Source organism: Heterodontus francisci, chromosome 1 (genome assembly GCF_036365525.1).
Source record: "Heterodontus francisci isolate sHetFra1 chromosome 1, sHetFra1.hap1, whole genome shotgun sequence".
Lineage (NCBI taxonomy): Eukaryota > Metazoa > Chordata > Chondrichthyes > Heterodontiformes > Heterodontidae > Heterodontus > Heterodontus francisci.
Window position 1 is genome coordinate 91,320,088 of NC_090371.1, and position 19,637 is coordinate 91,339,724.

A 19,637-nucleotide genomic window follows, 5' to 3' on the forward strand; every position below is an offset into this window, starting at 1 on the left:
CTACATAACAGTTTCTTTGGTTGGCACCTGACAGCTGTGTGCCTGCAAACAGACAGGAAGAGAGATGTTGTTGCTTGAGGCTTTTATGTATCGATTTTTATTGTATTTTTGCCTTTTCCTTTATATGGGCTTTAAATATATGCCATCCAGGCCCAAAATTTGTTCAGCATTTGATGTCACTACCCCAAACAGAACTTTTTCCATTCATCACTAACTCCTGCTTTTTATTGCTAGTCTATTCTCTACAGGGTAACTTGAAATTAAATCCACAAGCCTTTAATATATGGAACGGCAGCAATTTGAAATATCACAATTCTTGTGCTCTTAATAGTTGTGATCTATCCAGATTATTGCAATAAATCCATCTTTTTTATATGGATAATTGACAGCATTTATGTGCTAATATCAGTATGTATTCTAATCTTCAATGCCAACACTTTCTTCATATTTGCCCATTTCTGGGCGCACAACAGTCTGATTTGTTTGGGAACAATGTGATGAGTTTAATTAAAACCCAGTTCTAAAATACTTCTGAACATTGAAACACAACTTGAAATAAGAAAGTTGGTTTGTCATATTAAAACTGAATTAACCAGGTCACCTTATGGCTGCTGCAAACTAATTAGACTCTGAGATCTTGATTTGAATCTAACCCATAGAAGAGAACGAAGATCTTGGACTGACAGAAAAGATTTATTTAAAAGTGATTTAAATCATAGCAGGAATGCCACTGCTTTTACAATGATACTTTTTCTCTGCAATTACTGGGAATGTTTTAACTGCATTTTATTGCTATGGACAGAGTACGCTTATTTAGAAGCTTGGGTTGACATTGTGTTATTTCTTGTCCTTGTGAGGCTTTATTAGTCAGTAATATAACTTCAGACCAATATTTTGCCCCGGGCATTATTTTGGCAAAATAAAAATCAGTGAATGTAGACAGGGTAGCAAGACAGCTGGAAAGTAGTAATGAGCATTGATTTTGAATTTGTGTGGTGGTATAACGCGATGATATTGGCTTGACCACTCTTGGAAATAAAGATCAGGAGAAAGTCATGGGACTGAGCTGGTATCATGTGTTTTAAACTGTCACCCAATATCAAAATTATTCTGGAATGAACTTTCTGACTGTTGGTGTCACTGGTCTGTGTTTTAATCTCAACCTGAAATGGGTTCAAAGAAGTTACAAGAAAACAAAAATTGCTTGCTGGAGTATTGTGTCTTTGGTAAAGGCTAATCATGAAAAACCTGTGCAGAATTATGTGATGTGAAGGGGAAGAAAGAATATATATCAAAAAGGTTCTGAACTGACACTCAGAACCGGCATTAGTTGAACAATATTTTGGAGTATCACGGCAGCGCTGATAAAAAAAGAACAGCATGAAGGAGCTTTCAGTGTCACAGCATCATGGCAATGTCATAACATAATGGTTATGTTACTGGACTTGTAATCCAGAGGCCTGGACTAATAGCCTGGAGATGTGAGTTCAAATCAGTTTGTGAATTTACAAGTAAATACATCTGGAATAAAAAGCTAGTGTCAGCAAAGGTGATCAGGAAGACTGTGATTTTCACAAAATCTCAACTGGTTTACTTACGCCCTTTAGGAAAGGAAACCTGCTGTCCTTACCTGGTCTGGCCTATAAGTGACTCCAGACCCACAACAATGTGGCCCTCTGAAATGGCCTAACAAACCACTCAGTTGTATCAAATGGCTATAAAAATGACAATAAGAATAAAACTTGACAGCCCACCTAGCCTCGACTAAGGCATCGGATTTGGACATGACAAAGCCACACCTTGCCCAGTTGACCTTGTAAAGTCCACCACACTGACACCTGGGGAGTTCTGCCAAAATTGGGACAGCTGTACCCCAAACTAGTCAAGCAACTGCCTGATTTAGAATCTTACCTACCAGCCAACGTCCTAGACTCCATCACCATACCTGGGTATATACTGTCCCACTGGCCAGACAGACCCAGCAGACCTGCCCACAGTTGTATATAGTTAGGAGGGAGTAGCCCTGGCAGTCCTCAACATTTACTGCAGACCTGATGAAGTCTCATGGCATTAGGGCAAGGAAACCTATTGCTGATTACCACCTCTCTCCCTCAACTGATGAATTCATGTTGAACATGGTGATCTCCACTTGGAGATGCACTAAATGCACAGAATATACTCTGGGTACAGGACCTCAGTGTCCACCACCAAAAGTGGCTCGGCAGCACCGCCACTAACCAAGGCATGAAGGACACAGATGCCAGACTGAGCTCACAGTAGAGCATAGAGTCATTTACGGCATAGAAGAAGGCCATTTGGCCCATCAAGTCCAGTCAGTCCCACTCCCCCACTCGTTCCCAATAGCCCTGCAAGTTTATTTTCTTCAAGTGCCCATTCAATTTCCTTTTGAAGTCATTGATCGTCTCCACTTCTACCACCCTTGTGGGCAGTGAGTTCCAGGTCATTACCACCTACTGCGTAAAAAAGTTCTTCCTCACATTCCCCCTGCATCTCTTGCCCAAAACCTTCAATCTATGTCCCCTAGTCCTTGTATCATCAATCAATGGGAACAGTTTTTCCTTCTCTTAACTTATGCAGGCCTGTCATAATCTTGTACACGTCCATCAAATCTCTCCTCAATCTTCTTTTGTTCTAAGGAGAACAACCCCAGTTTTTCCAACCTAACCTTGTAACTAAAATCCACCACCCCTGGAACCATTGTGCCTAATCTCCTCTGCACCCTCACATCCTTCCTAAAATGTGATGACCAGAACGGGACGCAAAACAATAGTTGTGGAGTTGTAGCCTAACTAGAACTTTGTAAAGGCTCAGCAGAAATTCCCTGCTTTTGTACTCTATGCTTCTATTTATGAAGCCCAAGATCCCATATGCTTTACTGACCACTCTCTCATTATGTCCTTCCACCTTCAAAGATCAATGCACATGTACCCCCAGGTCTCTCTGTTCCTGCACACTCTTCAGAGCTGTGCCATGAAGTATATATTGCCTCACCTTATCCCTTCTGCCAAAATACATCACCTCATACTTGTCAGTATTAAATTCTATCTGTCATGTTTCTGCCCATTCTCCTAGCCTATCTATATCCTGTTGCAGGTGATTCATATAATCCTCACTGTTTTCTGTATCTCCAGATTTGGTATCATTGGCAAATTGTGAGATTCCACTCTGTATTCCACAATCCAAGTCATATATATAGGGTAAAAAAAGCAATTGTCCTAGCACTGACCCTTGGGGAACATCACTGTCTATCATCCTCCAGTCTGAAGAAACAACCATTTACCGCGACTCACTGTTTTCTATCCTTAAGCCAATTTTTTTCCATTTGGACACCAACCCTCCTATTCCATGCTATAATTTGAGCTGGGAGCTTGGTGTAAGTATGGTCATTGTTATCAGGTCAAAAAGAAACTCATCCAACAATGGCAAATGCTTTTCCCTTTCTTTAACATAAAGGGGCAGCTCTCACACTGTTACTGATATCCCATTTTCCACCAGTATCATGTTAGTTTGAAATACATTAGGAACTATTAGAAATGAAGTTCTAGCATGGAATAGGTTGTTTTTGAAAACATTATTTTTTTCTGTGTTTGTGTTAGTGTTTTGTGCTTAATGATTGGTGATGCTGTGCCAAAGTAGCCCATTCTGTAGTAGTCAAATACTGCACAAGCTCCACAAAAAAGGATTAACATTTTCCATTAAACATAGTGCAACAGATTCCTGAACTGTGGGCTCCTACAGTTTTATAGTGACATTTATTATGTCTGTGTGCACTTTCTCTCCTGACAGTTTGACCCTTTTTGAATGATTTTCACATTTTCACTGCTATCTAGTAGTGGTTTCTTGTGAGCATTCCTTCACCTCCTTTGACTCAACAAAATTTTAGCAGTAAAGGAGTTTCAGATGTTGGTCCCTTGAACATCACCCTCTTCAAACAGTTCTAACTGCCAGCATGTCAAAACCCTGTGTGTTTTGTCCAATTAGCATTGAAGGATAGAGAAAACATGAACTCAGTATAAAAGCTGCAGGAAAGCAAATGTGGTTCAACAGTCACTGAACAGCCGAAGAGCTTGTTGGTCTGTGGTTTCATGGAAGAGCAGTGTCATCTTAATTAGTTATGGTAATGTTCTGAGTCTTTTGTGATGCTGTTTTCAGAGTGAAACAGCTTTTGCTTTCAAGAACTGCTTTGACATGTAGTTTAATGGGGTATTGGTACTATTATCTTCTCATGTACAGATTTTGTGAAGCCAGCAGCAAAGCCAAAGTAATCTTGTCAGATGCCCGAAGGCCAGTTGTTGGGAAGATGCACTTTTTTGCTGTGGCTTTCCTGCAGCCAGCCTCAGCAAATTATGGTTTGCTTACTCTGAGGTACAAAAGGCTCATGTGTTAGGTGCTAGTCGTATTTACATCACATTAAACACAGTGTGTCCTCAGTACCTTGCTCTACGGCAGCGAGGCCTGGACAACGTATGCCAGCCAAGAGCGACGTCTCAATTCATTCCATCTTCGCTGCCTTCGGAGAATACTTGGCATCAGGTGGCAGGACTATATCTCCAACACAGAAGTCCTTGAAGCGGCCAACATCCCCAGCTTATACACACTACTGAGTCAGCGGCGCTTGAGATGGCTTGGCCATGTGAGCCGCATGGAAGATGGCAGGATCCCCAAAGACACATTGTACAGTGAGCTCGCCACTGGTATCAGACCCACCGGCCGTCCATGTCTCCGTTATAAAGACGTCTGCAAACGCGACATGAAATCGTGTGACATTGATCACAAGTCGTGGGAGTCAGTTGCCAGCATTCGCCAGAGCTGGCGGGCAGCCATAAAGACAGGGCTAAATTGTGGCGAGTCGAAGAGACTTAGTAGTTGGCAGGAAAAAAGACAGAGGCGCAAGGGGAGAGCCAACTGTGCAACAGCCCCAACAAACAAATTTCTCTGCAGCACCTGTGGAAGAGCCTGTCACTCCAGAATTGGCCTTTATAGCCACTCCAGGCGCTGCTTCACAAACCACTGACCACCTCCAGGCGCGTATCCATTGTCTCTCGAGATAAGGAGGCCCAAAAGAAACACAGTGTAAAAACAGTTTGTATGAAAGTCACCTGTGTGTAGCCAATACTGAGTAAGCCAGTTGAGATGCTTTTTTATATTCTTTTATCTCTCTCGGTCTCTGGATTTGCCTTGCCAGTGTCATCCACATTTCCTAAAGAATAATAAAAAAAGTTCTTTTGTCAGATATGACTCGAGCCCCTTGAGGGGTTTCTCTTTGACAACCAGATTAGCTAGGGCTCCTTGCTGTCATACCCAGTCGAATGCTGCTTTGTTGTTAATTTCACTTCTCCTCTGACATTCAGCTTTGTGTCCGTACCTGAATGAAAGCTGTGATGTCTGGAGCTTTGTGGTTCTGGTGGAACCCAAACTGAGCCTCAGTGAGCAGGTTGCTGGTAAGTAATAGTGATGGCAATATTGATGACCGCATCTGTCACTTTATGGGTGATTGGGAGTCAGTTGATAGGGCAATATTTGGCCTGGTTAAATTTAGCATATATTTGTCAGCTTGTAAGCACATGGGCAATCTTCCACATTATCAGGTAATATCAGTGCTTTCGTTGTACTGAACAATTTTTTTGTACTTCCTCCATCCTCCCACCCTTTTAGAAATTTAGATTCTGTGGTTGGAGATTTATGTGTACATGTATATTTGAATAGTATATTTGCTATCCCTTATAACATGATATCATGGTACCCTCAAGATCTTTCAATGGCCCCAGTATCTGCTTGCTGCAGTCTGGTGTACCACCTTTAAATCAACTGAGGGGAAAGCCAGACAGGGTATTTAATGGGTGGCATCCACTACATTACTTCTATTGTTATCCAAAACAGTCTTTTTTATGTGTTATATTTCATCAAATTGTGCTATGTTTCTGTGTATAGTATTTCTAAACATGACCCACTTTTCTTCCATCCTTTTTTCTATTCCAGGGCTGTCCGTCCCAATTTCCTTAGCTAATCCTTCTTCTCCTCAGATGCTTTGTTCATGTATTTCTATTGTAATCATTCTCTTTTCTGTCTCAAGCTGAACCTTAAACTATCATTTTGAGGTCAATAGTCCAGAATTTGCTACAACAGTGTATCTTGTGGCATCCCCCATTAGTTTATCCTTACACTCAATTTTTTTGCGCTGTACCTTGCTGGAAGTGTGAGTTGATAACGGGGTTGGGGACAACAGATCATCTGGGGCCTTAGTTAATGACGGAGCCAGCAGTCTATCTCCTTGAACAATTATTTTTAAGAGTGTCATGGCAGTTGGTAGCACTCTGGTCTTTAAATCACAAGGTTTTGGGTTCAAGTCTTACTCCAGGACTTGAGCATAAAAATCAATGCTGACACTCCAGTGTAGCACTGAGGGAGTTATCAGAGGTGCTGTCTTTCAGCTGAGACTTGAAACAGATACTCCGTCTGCCTGTTTGGGTGGATGTAAACAATCCTGTAGCACTCTTTTGAAGAAGAGCAGGGGAGTTATCTCTGGTGTCCTGGCCAATGTTTATCCCTAAATCAACATCACAAAAAAACAGATTATATGGTCATTATCACACTGCTGTTTGTGGGAGTTTGCTGTGAGCAAATTAGCTGCCATGTTTCCTACATTACAACAGTAACTACACTTCGAAACTACTTCATTGGTTGTACAGCAGTTTGAGACATCCAGCTGTTGTGAAAAGTGCTATAAAATGCAAGTCTTTCTTTTTCCTTAAGACTGAAGCAGAGAGGAAAGAGTATGCATCAGAGTCAAATTAGGTACAGAAAGAAAAATAGAGGGAAAGGAAGATTGGATGAGGGAGAGAGAAAAGGTAAAATATTTAATATTTTAAAAACCTCTACCAGCAGTGAGATTCCAGTTTTAAATTGTTCCCTTTCTGGCTTGGAAAGGTTGATTGGCATTGCAGGAACATAAATCTCAATACACAGTTAAGTACCAGCCCCAGCTTTCTATGGTTAGTTTAATTTGAAATGTGCAAATTCAGCAGCTTCATGAAACTCGTGGGAAGATTGAGGGCACATTGGCAAATTTGCCAGACTAACGTCAATCACTTGTGGTGATTTGCAATTTGCGGGTATCTCCCCTTTCCCAGAAGTTTGTTCCTTGACCAATTCTTCCATGGAAGAGTACAATATTGTGCCTTTTATAGATTTCTCAATTGAAAGAAAGAGCTGCCCGTTGTGTATCTTTTCTATCTGCACCACTCTCTCTTTTCTCCCTGTTTGGTCTAGATTTGTTAGTTTAAATGCTCCCTCACTATAAGGACATTGGCTCCTGTCTGACTCAACTGAAACCTGTACCATTTGTAGATGTTTACTTTGCCCTTGTGTCATTGTGGTAGAAATCTTTCTTTGAATATTTTTATTCGTTCTTGGAATTTGGGCATTGCTGGGAAAGTCGGCACTTTTTGCTCATCCCTACTTGCCTTTGAGAAGATGATGATAAGTCATCTTCTTAAGCTGCTGCGGTCCTTATGGTGAAGGTACGCTCACAACTCTTGTAGGTAGGAAGCTCCAGGATTTTGAACCAGTGGCGATGAAGAAACGGTGATATATGCCATGTCAGGATGATGTTTGACTTGCCAGGGAAGTTGGACGTGGTAATGCACCTACTGTCCTTGTCTGTCTAGGTGCTGAAGGTCGCAGGTTTGGTAAGTTCTCCATCCTAGTCATGGCATCATTGCGGGACAGAAGGAGGCTACACTGCCCATTGAGTCCATGCCAGCTCTCTGTAGATCAATTCAGTCAGTCCCATTCCCCCACTCTATTCCCGTAGCCCTGCAAGTTTATTTCCCTCAAGAGCCAATTCAATTTCCTTTTGAAATCTTTCATTGGTTCCACTTCCACTACTCTCATAGGCAGAGAGTTCCAGGTCATTACCACTCGTTGCATAAAAAAGCTCTTCCTCAAATTCCCCCTGCATCTCTTGCCCAAAACCTTAAATCTGTGTCCGCTAGTCCTTGTATCATCAGCTACTGGGAACAGCTTTTCTTTGTCTATCTTATCCAATCCTGCCATCAAATCTCCACTCGATCTCTTTTGCTCCAAGCAGAACAACCCCAGCTCCTCCAACCTAACCTTGAAGCTAAAGTTCTCCATCCCTGACAGAACAATTTCAGAAAAAAGCACAGTAATTTTTTGGTTGTAAATGGGATGACCTGAGTTTACTTTAAGGGCCCCAGTTGCATTTTCATTGTTGTAGGTTTTCTTGCATTATATCTCGCTAAATTTATTTCTTTATCTGCTATCAGCAAAAAATTCCTAATTTCATTCAGTCGACTTCTTACAGCTCCAGAACAGTGGACTTCTGAGGATTTGAAGTTGTTCTGTCATGTTTGTCAGTAATGTCTGTCCAAAATAGCTGAATTTGGCAGCAGTTTCATCTTGGAGTTTTGACGCCATAGTCTCCAAAACAGCAATTCTGGTAAATCTCCTCTGCACTCCCTCAGGGACTCCCACATTTTCCTGAAGTGTGGTGACCAGAACTGGATGCAATACTCTAGTTGTGGCCTAACCACAGCTTTATAAAAGTTCAGCATAATTTCCCTGTTTTTGTACTCTATGCCTCTATTCATGACGCCCAAGATCCCATATGCTTTGCTAATTACTCTCTCAATATGCCCTGCCACCTTCAAAGATCTATGCACATGTACCTGCAGGCCTCTCTGTCCCTGCAAATTCTTCGAACCATTAAGTCTGTATTGCCTCTCCCTATCCCTTCTGCCAACGCGCATCACCTCACACTTCTACAGATTAAATTCCATCTGCCACTTGTCTTCCCATGTTGCTAGCCTATCTATGTCCCATTGTATTCTTTTTTCCAGCTTTTTTAAGTGCTTCTTAAATTACTGTTACCATTTTCACTTACCGGATTAGTCTTGCAGTCTCAAGTCCACTTTAAATGGCGCCACTGAAAGCAATACCTGATCTCTCATTGGTTTGCTGTTTGTAGGACCTTACTGTATGCAAATAGCCTGCTAATTGTACTTGCACAACATTGGCTGCACTTCAAAAAAGCACAGTAATTTTTTGGTTGTAAATGGGATGACCTGAGTTTACTTTAAGGGCCCCAGTTGCAATTTCATTGTTGTAGGTTTTCTTGTATTATATCTCGCTAAATTTATTTCTTTATCTGCAATCAGCAAAAAATTCATCATTTCATTCAGTCGACTTCTTACAGCTCCAGAACAGTGGGCTTCTGAGGATTTGAAATTGTTCTCTCCTGTTTGTCAGTAATGTCTGTCCAAAATAGCTGAATTTGGCAGCAGTTTCATCTTGGAGTTTTGACCCCATAGTCTCCAAAACAGCAATGCGAACATTCATGCATGATGCTCCAATAACTTGCAGAACTGAGATCTCCATTGCAGATACCATTGTTAATACATGGTCAGGAGCAGACTGAGGTAGCCCAACATTTAGATTCATTGATGACTTTGTAAGGAGTGTGCCATCAGCACAGGAAGGGATGGGTCCAGTGTGGGGGCTAACAAAAACAGGAATTCCTAAAACCCCACCTTTCAGTGGAAACTGGAGTATTATTGACAGTGATACACAAAGAACAAAGAACAGTACAGCACAGGAACAGGCCATTCGGCCTTCCAAGCCTGCGCCGATCTTGATGCCTGCCTAAATTAACACCTTCTGCACTTCCGGGGCCCATATCCCTCTATTCCCTTCCTATACATATATTTGTCACGCCCAAATGTACTGGCCAGCCAAATGATTGTGTATGTCCTCACTTAGGCATCCAAGCCAGCCTTTTTTATAAAGGGGCTGCTGAGGCACATTTAATCTTTTCTGATGGTGCAAGCCAGCAAAATACCCATAAACCTTCTGTCATCTTGGGGTTGGTAGGTACTGTAGATGTGCCCATAAGAAGATAAGAACATAAGAAATAGGAGCAGAGTAGGACATTCAGTCCCTCGAGCCTACTCCGCCATTCAATAAGATAAGGCTGATCTGATTGTGACCTCAATTCCACTTTCCTGCCTGCTCTGTTTTTTTTATTCTTTCATGGGACGTGTGTGTCACTGGCAAGGCCAGCATTTGTTGCGCATGTCTAATTGCCCTTGACAACTGAGTGGCTTGCTAGGCCATCACATAGGGCAGTTAAGAGTCAACCACATTGCCGTGGGTCTATCGGCCAGAGCAGGTAAGGATGGCAGATTTCCTTCCCCAAAGGACATTAGTGAATCAGATGGGTTTTTACAACAATTGATGATAGTTTCATGGCACCATTTCTGAGACTAGCTTTCAATTCCAGATTTTTTTAATTAATTAATTGAACTTATTAGTTAATTGAATTTAAATTCCACCAGCTGCCATGGTGGGATGTGAACCCATGTCCCCAGGGCATTAGCCTGGGCCTCTGGATTATTTGAGCGACATTACCATGATGCCACTGTTTCCCCATAACCCTTGACTCCCTTGTAGATCAAAAATCTGTCTATAATTCAGCATTGAATACAATCAATGACCCAGCCTCCTCTGTTCCCTGCAATAGGGAATTCCAAAAATTAACAACCTTCTGAGAGAAGAAATTCCTTCTCATTTGATGCAGACACTTGCCATCGCAAGTTAATCAAAAGACTCCATCTTGACCCCATAAAATTTAGTGACTAAAACCCAGGCATGAACATCCTTGCACATATGCAAGGCTGCACCCACAGGCACAGATTTAGAGTTCCATGGGGATGAATTTTTTACAAGCGACAGGAGTTCCCTGGCAGACCGGAAGACAGGGAGAGACCCCGCCCTGGCCCTCTGTTGGATCCCCAAAGCCATTCCATGGCAAGCAGCCAATTAACCCCCCGTCGTCGGGGATGACATCCCTTTAAGGGACTTGATCTCGCCTCCAGGGCGACAGGCCAATTGGAGGGCCAGCAGCTCTGCATCACAGGCAGACATTGGGAGCAGTGGTGACGGTCAGTACTGCAGGAGGCCTTGCAGCACCAAAGAAGCAGGAGACCTTGCACAGGTGAGTGGGGTTGGGTTCGCTGGGCCATTCAGGCAGGCCCTGGTGAGGGAGTGGGGGGGAGTGATGGTGAGGTTGGGGGGCTATCTTCATGAGGGTGGTGGCAGAAATTGCCGCCAGGGGGGGCCTCAGAGTCCCTGGATTGCCCATAAAGGAAGGTTCCCCCCCCAACCCCATGAGGAGGCTGCTAGACCTCTCCCGGCTACAAAAGGCCCCTCCGCCTCCCTCAAAATTGAGGTGGAGGCGGGAAGAGGCCCTTAAGTGGCCATTTATTGGCCACTTAAGCACCTCAATTGCCCTGGGGTGTGTATGCAGTCCTCAGCCTTCCTGACCCTAGACAAAATGGCAGGGAGCCCAGATAACATTGGGAACAGCGTCCCTTGCCATTTTGCTTGCCACCCTGCCTCTGTGCCTGCCACCAAGGGCAGAATAAAATTCAGCCCATTTTTTTGCCTATTGTTTAAAAAATAGGGCATGTCTGGTGCAGTAACTCTTGAGAATTATATTTGCATAAATATAATTAAAAGTAAAAAGGAAAGAAAAGTGACTTTACGTGGAAATCAGTTTTAATTGGCATTTAGTTTCTCCTACATTAGTATGGGGCCGTACACATTAGCTTTGCATTGTAATGATGACCTGCAGATGTTTAACAGTTCCATCATGATGAGGAAGTAGTGCTGTACCAGCAAACATGTCCTGTCCAATTAGCAGGAATTGTGTTTCTTCCATAGATCTGCTGGCAGAGCATTTTGATTTTGCAGTGAAAGAGTCGAGACTCAGTTGCTGCAATTTATTAATTATTATATGTTTAAACAACCCAGGCTCACAATGTTTTATCTCCTGCTAATGAGTGTGGTTCTTTTTTTCCCCTGTTAAATAAATGCTATTCTCCAGTTTTCAGACTTTTTTCCCTCTTCAGTATTCACCTCTCTTTTGTAAACTGAGGTATAATTTGTACAAATAGCGTACAGTGGGCGATGGTGAATCGACTTGAATGGAAAAGCAATTCAGGCAGAGTGTGAAACAAGATGCTAATTCACTATCTCCCGTTTTACGCTACTGCCCAAGACAAATTTATACACCACTGATCCTTTACTGCCATCTGGGAATTCTTCATGAGTGAGCCTCTATAGGAATGTTAGTGGGTGGTTTGAGAACGGAGGGCATCACAGCCAAACCCAATCTCCTCCTTATCCTACACCATATTCACACCTGAACACATACATTCTCCAGTAGGAGTTTGTGGATGGTACCTGCATCAGGAACTTGTGTTATTTTCCCCTCCTCAACCAAGGGTCACTGAGGTTAATAGTAGCACCAACTGTTGACTCAGTTGAGATTATTTAATTCTTGACTTGTTTGAATTCGTTCTCAGCATATCAAGTATTCTCAGCCTGAGTTGTTTTCACACATAATAAGAATTAGTAAACTGCAAAAACTGTGTCGTTGCTCTTGACTTGTAAGCCTTCTGCTATTTGTCGGAGGGTATTACTGACCAACATCATGAGGGCAGTTTTCTGACTTCCAGAGCTTTTATTGATGCCCCTTCTCCAAGAGTTGGATAAAGGTGGACTGGTTTACAGATCTATTTATGGGTGCCCTGTTTCTGTATAGAGAAGCCATTCACTTCACTGCAGCAGGTTGTTTCACCAACAATAGCCTGAGTGTCTACCACATGAGAATTTCTTCCCTAGATCTCTGCTAATAAAATTATTCAACTGGTTGCTATGTGATGTGCTAATGTAATGTAGATCAACTCACCCTCTGATCCTATTAGAGAAGTTTGCTGCCTATTATTTGTGTGCCTCTGAGAGCCTAAAAGAAAACAAAAGCTCTGTAGGTAATAATGGCCACAGATTGCAACTTGTCAGTCTCTAACACAGCAACTTGATTCATGAAATCAGTGTAGTCTCATGTTCCTATCAGATTGCTCAAGCCTCTTAGCTCTGTGCAACCAGCAATATAAGGGTGTAAATCCAGCTTGTCAGAATTTATTCCTCCAGCCATAATTATGCAAGTAGGGATTGGAAACTTGTGACTTAATCGTCTGGTCCCAGTTGATAATGTTTAACACACCATTTCCCACTTCTCAGTCACAGTTCTCACACAGAGCTTCATTTTTTCATGGGTAGTCTCAGTAAACATAGTCCTATAATTTTCAACAGAAGTTCCACCCTGTGTTACATTTGCCTATGGCAGGGGTCAAGCAACCTGAGGCTCCAGAGCCGTAATGTTACATTCCAATTGTTAATGTTCTTTAACATTACATTTTGCAGCACCCAACCTTTTCCAGGTGGATTGCATGAACATGAAAAAAGCCTAAAAAAATTAAGTCAAGAAAAGTAAGAGCTGTATTTTTATTGTGGGGTTAAAATGCTGCATTATGCTGCATTCTCAAATAATAATTTTAATGAAAAACATCATCATGCTCTAAATATACCTGTTTGAAACATAAAAACATAGAAAATAGGAGCAGGGGTAGGCCATTCGGCCCTTCGAGCCTGCTCCACCATTCAGTATGATCATGGCTGATCATCCAACTCAGTAACCTGTTCCCACTTTCGCCCCATACCCTTTGATCTCTTTCGACCCAAGAGCTATATCTAACTCCTTCTTGAAAACATACAATGTTTTGGCCTTAACTGCTTTCTGTGGTAGTGAATTCCACAGGCTCACGACTCTCCAGGTGAAGAAATTTCTCCTCATCTCAGTCCTGAAAGTTTTACCCTGTATCCTTAGAATATGACCCCTGGTTCTGGACTCCCCCACCATCGGGAACATCCTTCCTGCATCTACCCTGTCAAGTCCTGTTAGAATTTTATAGGTTTCTATGAGATCCCCCCTCACTCTTCTGAACTCCAGCGAATATAATCCTAACCGATTCAATCTCTGCTCACACGTCAGTCCTGCCATCCCAGGAATCAGTCTGGTAAACCTTCACTGCACTCCCTCTATAGCAAAAACATCCTTCCTCAGATAAGGAGACCAAAACTGCACACAATATTCCAGGTGTGGCCTCACCAAGGCCCTATATAATTGCAGCAAGACATCCCTGCTCCTGTACTCGAATCCTCTTGCTATGAAGGCCAACATACCATTTGCCTTTTTTACCGCCTGTTGGACCTACATGCTTACCTTCAGCGACTGGTGTACGAGAACACCTAGGTCTCGCTGCATACTCTCCTCTCTCAATTTATAGCCGTTCAGATAATAATCTGCCGCCTTGTTTTTACTATGAAAGTGGATAACCTCACATTTATCCACATTATACTGCATCTGACATGCGTTAGTCCACTCACTCAACTTGTCCAAATCACCCTGAAGCCTCTCTGCATCCTCCTCACAACTTACCCTCCCACCCAGTTTTGTGTCATTTGCAAATTTGGAGATATTACATTTAGTTCCCTCATCTAAATCATTAATATATGTTGTGAATAGCTGGGGTCCTAGCACCGATCCCTGCGGTACCCCACTAGTCACTGCCTGCCATTCGGAAAAGGACCCATTTATCCCTACTCTTTGTTTCCTGTCTGCCAACTAATTTTCTATCCATCACAATACACTACCCCCAATCCCATGCGCTTTAATTTTACATGCTAATCTCTTATGTGGGACTTTGTCAAAAGCCTTCTGAAAGTCCAAATAAACCACATCCACTGGCTCCCCCTCATCAACCCTAGTTACATCCTCGAAGAATTCTAGTAGATTTGTCAAGCATGATTTACCTTTCATAAATCCATGCTGACTCTGCCCGATTCTACCACTGTTCTCTAAATGCTCTGCTATAAAATCTTTGATAATGGACTCTCGAATTTTCCCCACTACCGACGTCAAGCTGACTGGTCTGTAATTCCATGTTTTCTCTCCACCTCCCTTTTTAAATAATGGGGTTACATTAGCTACCCTCCAATCTGTAGGAATTGATCCAGAGTCTATAGAATCTTGAAAGTGACCGCCAATGCATCCACTATTTCTAGGGCCACTTCCTTAAGTACTCTGGAATGTATACCATCAGGCCCTGGGGATTTATCGGCCTTCAGTCCCATCAATTTCCCCAACACCATTTCTCTACTAATACTGATTTCCTTCAATTCCTTTCTCTCACTAAGCCCTGTGTTCCCCAACATTTCTGGTATGATATTTGTGTCCTCCTTTGTGAAGACAGAATCAAAGTATGCATTTAGTTGATCAGCCATTTCTTTGTTCCCCATAATAAATTCCCCTGTTTCTGACTGTTAGGGACCTACATTTGTCTTCACCAATCTTTTTCTCTTCTCATACCTATAGTCAGTTTTTATGTTCTCTGCAAGCTTACTCTCATACTCTATTTTCCCCTTCTTAATCAATCCCTTGGTCCTCCTTTGCTGAATTCTAAACTGTTCCCAATCCTCAGGTCTGTTGTTTTCTCTGGTGAATTTATTTGCCTCTTCCTTGGATCTAATGCTATCTCTAATTTTCCTTGTAAGCCATGGTTTGGCTACCTTTCCCATTTTACTTTTGTGCCAGACAGGAATAAACAATTATTGCAGTTCATCCACGCGCTGTTTAAATGTTTGCCATTGCCTATCCACCATTATCCCTTTAAGTAACGTTTCCCAATCCGTCATAGCCAACTTGCGCCTCATATCTTCGTAGTTTCCTTTACTAAGATTCAGGACCCTAGTCTCAGAATCAACTACGTCACTCTCCACCTTGATGGAATTTTGAGTGGATACTACACCATGGTTATAGATAATGCCTTTGATTTGAGGAACAGGTTTTATGGTTGCGTCCAGTATTGTTTCCAATATAGCTGAGATGATAAATTATTCCGAATGTGCTATTAGAAGCATTTTTATCACAAGAATCAGCAGCCGAGTAAATTGTCTTAATTCTACGCATCTTAAGTTATAGTTTGTTTTAAAGATGACTTTACTGACAAAATTATTGTAAAAAAAAATTTCACAAAATACAATAATTCAGAGTTGGGTCTATTTCAATTTCAATTTTGCTTTCAATTGATACATAAATTTAATACATGTATTTTATTTATTATATATGCAAATTATGCATTCTGCCAGAGACACATGGCAATATGCCAAGTATTTGGTTTAGAAATGCCGAAATTTTGTCTTGCAGCTCCCAATAATTTTTATTTGTGGCAAAATTTTTTAAAAGGCTCTTCAGGTAAAATAGGTTGCTGACCCCTGGCCTATGGAAAGTAAGTGTTGAAGGACAACAGTATAATCACTGTTGAAGAATGGAGCTCTTTAAGGTACACTGCCATTTTTTCAATAAATACTGTTCTAGAAGTGTGGGGTTTCTTTCAAAATGCCCCAGTAACCAAGTCTTCAAACTAAAGGTAAAGAAAATGAAAGAAGCCTGTTTGGGAAACTCTGCTGATACAAGAACTGGAATGCTCACACCTGCCTTATGCCATCAACCATATAAGTAGAGGCTGGCACATTTATCTGGCAATCTTGTCTTTCTTAGATTATCTAATTTTATTTGTCGGGCATGGATAGAAACATTATGAATGTTTTACTATAGCTTGTTCATCACTCTATCTGCTTCTTACTGAGATTTCTTTTGAATAAAATTTCGATGGCACAGAAATTTCATACTTAAGATTCTGCTTTGTGGTACAAAACAGCAAACAAGTGATTTACAGTAATTCTGTATTGTAATGACACTTAGTTCACTGTGTTCACAACCTTGTAATTTGTCACTCTGTAATGTAGGTGAAACAGGGCAATCTCTTCTTTTATTTGTGCACAGTTTATCCAGCTGTACAATATGCCAGCTATAATTGCTTTTTATCACCAAATACATAATGTAATGTGAGTGCAGTATGGCATGCAAAAAGACGTTTAGGCCCAGAAAGTCAGTGGGCTACAGTCCCAGTGGTTATGCTTGGATTATGTCCACTGACGCCCTCCATCATTGACCCTGCCGGTGATGCAGGGCCCAAAATGGAGTGTTGGTGGATTGGTAAATTGCCTGCTCTTATTCACTATCAACACTTTATACAAAGTCAAAATTTAGCCCAGCATGTGTCAATCAAGTGCATCAGCCATTATCGCTGCAAGGAAACATGTTTGGGGCATACGTGTGTTCATTACCTCGCTCAGTTCATAGATTAGTTTTAATAGTGGTATATTTATCAAAATCTTTACTACCTCTATTTGTAAAGGAGCAGTGAATAATTCTGATATAATTATATTGATACCACAACAGTAAACTGTTTCATATTCAGATTGCTAAAACTAGATCTAAGTATTGCTGAAAATGGAGACATGTCGAAGCATTTCGTCTTGCACTTGCCAATGTAAGGGAAAACATTACATTGGCATTCTTGTGGATTGTCCTGATGAATGCAAGATGAAAAGCTTAGACAGCATGTCTCTATTTTCAGCAATACTCAAGTTCTGTACTACAAAATGACAACTAGATTTAACTTTTGTGTTATGAGCTGAATGTCCCTGGGTAAAGCAAGAGATGGCCATCGCATCTTTTTCATGCAACGTATTGGGAAATGATGACATCATTGACATCCAACTTTTGCACTTTCTCCTTTCCAGAATGTTCCTCATGTAATCTTGAACCAGGGGTAATCAGATTTTTTATTTGAGCCACAGTTGATGCTTTTATTAATCGGAAAGTCCCGGGGATTATTTTCTTGAAACTCTGATCAGATGACACTCCTCAGTAATTGGAGACTGTTGTCCCAGCCTCAAAATGCACCAATGAAACTGAATTAAAAATCCCAACTTCTGCTGGAAGTGAAAAGTTTCAGTAGAAAATGTCTATTTTTTTATGAATGAACAAGCTAATCTACATGAAAATAATGTTAAATAACTTAATGTATGCTGTTTTCTTGTCCCCTCTAGACAATACATATGTGTCAAATTCAGAGAATGATGATGATGTGCTAGTCACAAGAGACCCGATTCCAGTAATTTTCCAAAGAATAGCAACAGGTAAGAGCCTGTAATTTAGGCAAGCTTATTTTATGCCACGTTACCAAAATTCAGAATTGTTTGATTTAGAAAAAGAAGAGAAAGAGAGAAAATAGATACAGTTAAAGGGAAGCGAGATAAACACATAAACGATAAAGGAATAGAAGGTTTTGCTTACAGGGTTAAATGAAAAGCAACAGGGGGAGGCTTGTGTGGAGCATAAGCACCAGCAAGGGCCAGTTGGGTTCAATGGCCTTTTTCTGTGCTGTGCATTCAATGCACTGTTGTGTAGAATAATGGGAGATTTCTTCTTTAGCCTAAATGTGGGCAAATCATAAATATGTTCTTTTATAAACATGTACATTTATATAGCACCTTTAACATAATAAAATGTCCCAAGGTGCTATATGCTAGCAGTTATCAAGGCGCAAAAGGGTGCCTTAAAGGAGGAAAGATTAGCAGAGTGGCAGAGAGGAATGTCCAGAGCTTAGGGCCTTGATAGCTGAAGGCACACTGCCAATTTCACTACAACTAGCAGTGCAGGGGAACACATTTCCTGCATAGATTTAGTCCTGCCAGGCTACAATAGTAGTGTGAGTGGTTGAACATAGATGTACTCAAATCATGGAATACATCATTGAAACACCCTGGTGTAATGTAAGGCAATGGATGTAAAACTCATAATGTAAAGATAGGCCAATTTTTTGGTCATGAAATGGATTTCACCAAAGTGTAGGGACACTTTTCTCCTTCCATCAGCTGAATTTTTTAGGACAAATAGCTGCACCTATGAGAAAACAAAAACAGCATAAAGATGTAAGTCCATCTAGCAGCCTTGGATTAAAAGTGCCTCTTCAAATAGAGTTGGGAGCACTCTGAGAGTCCTTATTACACAGTTTAACCCAGAATCATTGGGAGTTGGTAGCAAAAGGGGGAGAGCAGTGCATGGAGGAACAGGACAGCTGTAAGGATTGTTTTTTGGAATAGAAATTGAACCTTGTTGCACCCATTTTACCACTGTAAGATGGGCACATTGAGGGTCAATTTTAAGGAGTAAAAACAGAAAGTGCTGGAAATACTCAGCAGGTCAGGCAGCATCTGTGGAGAGAGAAGCAGAGTTAGCATTTAATTTCAGATTTCCAGCATCTGCAGTGTTTTACTCTTATTTCAATTTTAAGGAGTAATGTTCTGTCCTCAGTCAGCACCATGAGTACGTCCGCCACCATACTGGCGTGGATGGCTGCCGAGGTGTCTGTGGAGTATGCTTGAAACAGAATTTCAGGACCCCTGCACTAAATTAGTAGGCGATGAACAGGCCTGCCCCATTTAGGATTCTTCAGCCTTCACAGCAGCCTAAGCCTAATCAAAACTGACATTTAAAAAAAAATGTTCCTGTGAAGTTAGGAAGAACAAGTACAGTCCTCTTGTCTCCGCAGAACTCCAGAGGGACTCCCCCACGAGGTCCGAGGCCCAATCTCAGGCGAGCTACGGGCCTCCTGGTTAGAATGTGCACTGGATGAAAACACGCCATAACCAATTTTATGTTGCATCTGAGATTTGCTTTTAGTCCCAAGTTAACAGTGAAAATATTAATCTTCATTTTCAAATATTCCTTAAGTTAGAATTTTTTTGTTCTTGACTTTATATTTCAAATTGATTAAAGTGGC

The 19,637-nt window shown here is 41.5% G+C and overlaps 1 protein-coding gene and 1 long non-coding RNA gene across 3 annotated transcripts in view; one reads left to right on the forward strand and one right to left on the reverse strand.

Moving 5' to 3' along the window:
- Positions 1-9,013, reverse strand: part of LOC137370857 (uncharacterized) — an 80,959-nt gene extending 71,946 nt beyond the window's left edge. Inside the window, exons 1-2 of the long non-coding RNA XR_010975135.1 lie at positions 8,927-9,013; positions 5,121-5,221 (exon numbers count right to left, since the gene is read on the reverse strand). This is a non-coding gene — a long non-coding RNA (uncharacterized lncRNA). The remainder of the gene's footprint in view (positions 1-5,120; positions 5,222-8,926) is intronic.
- The window catches only part of parp8 (poly (ADP-ribose) polymerase family, member 8), a 475,386-nt gene that overhangs the window by 153,825 nt on the left and 301,924 nt on the right, over positions 1-19,637 (forward strand). For both annotated transcript variants that reach the window (XM_068032748.1, XM_068032749.1), the window contains one exon: positions 17,902-17,991. In XM_068032748.1, coding sequence (XP_067888849.1) covers positions 17,902-17,991 — 90 coding nt within the window. The remainder of the gene's footprint in view (positions 1-17,901; positions 17,992-19,637) is intronic.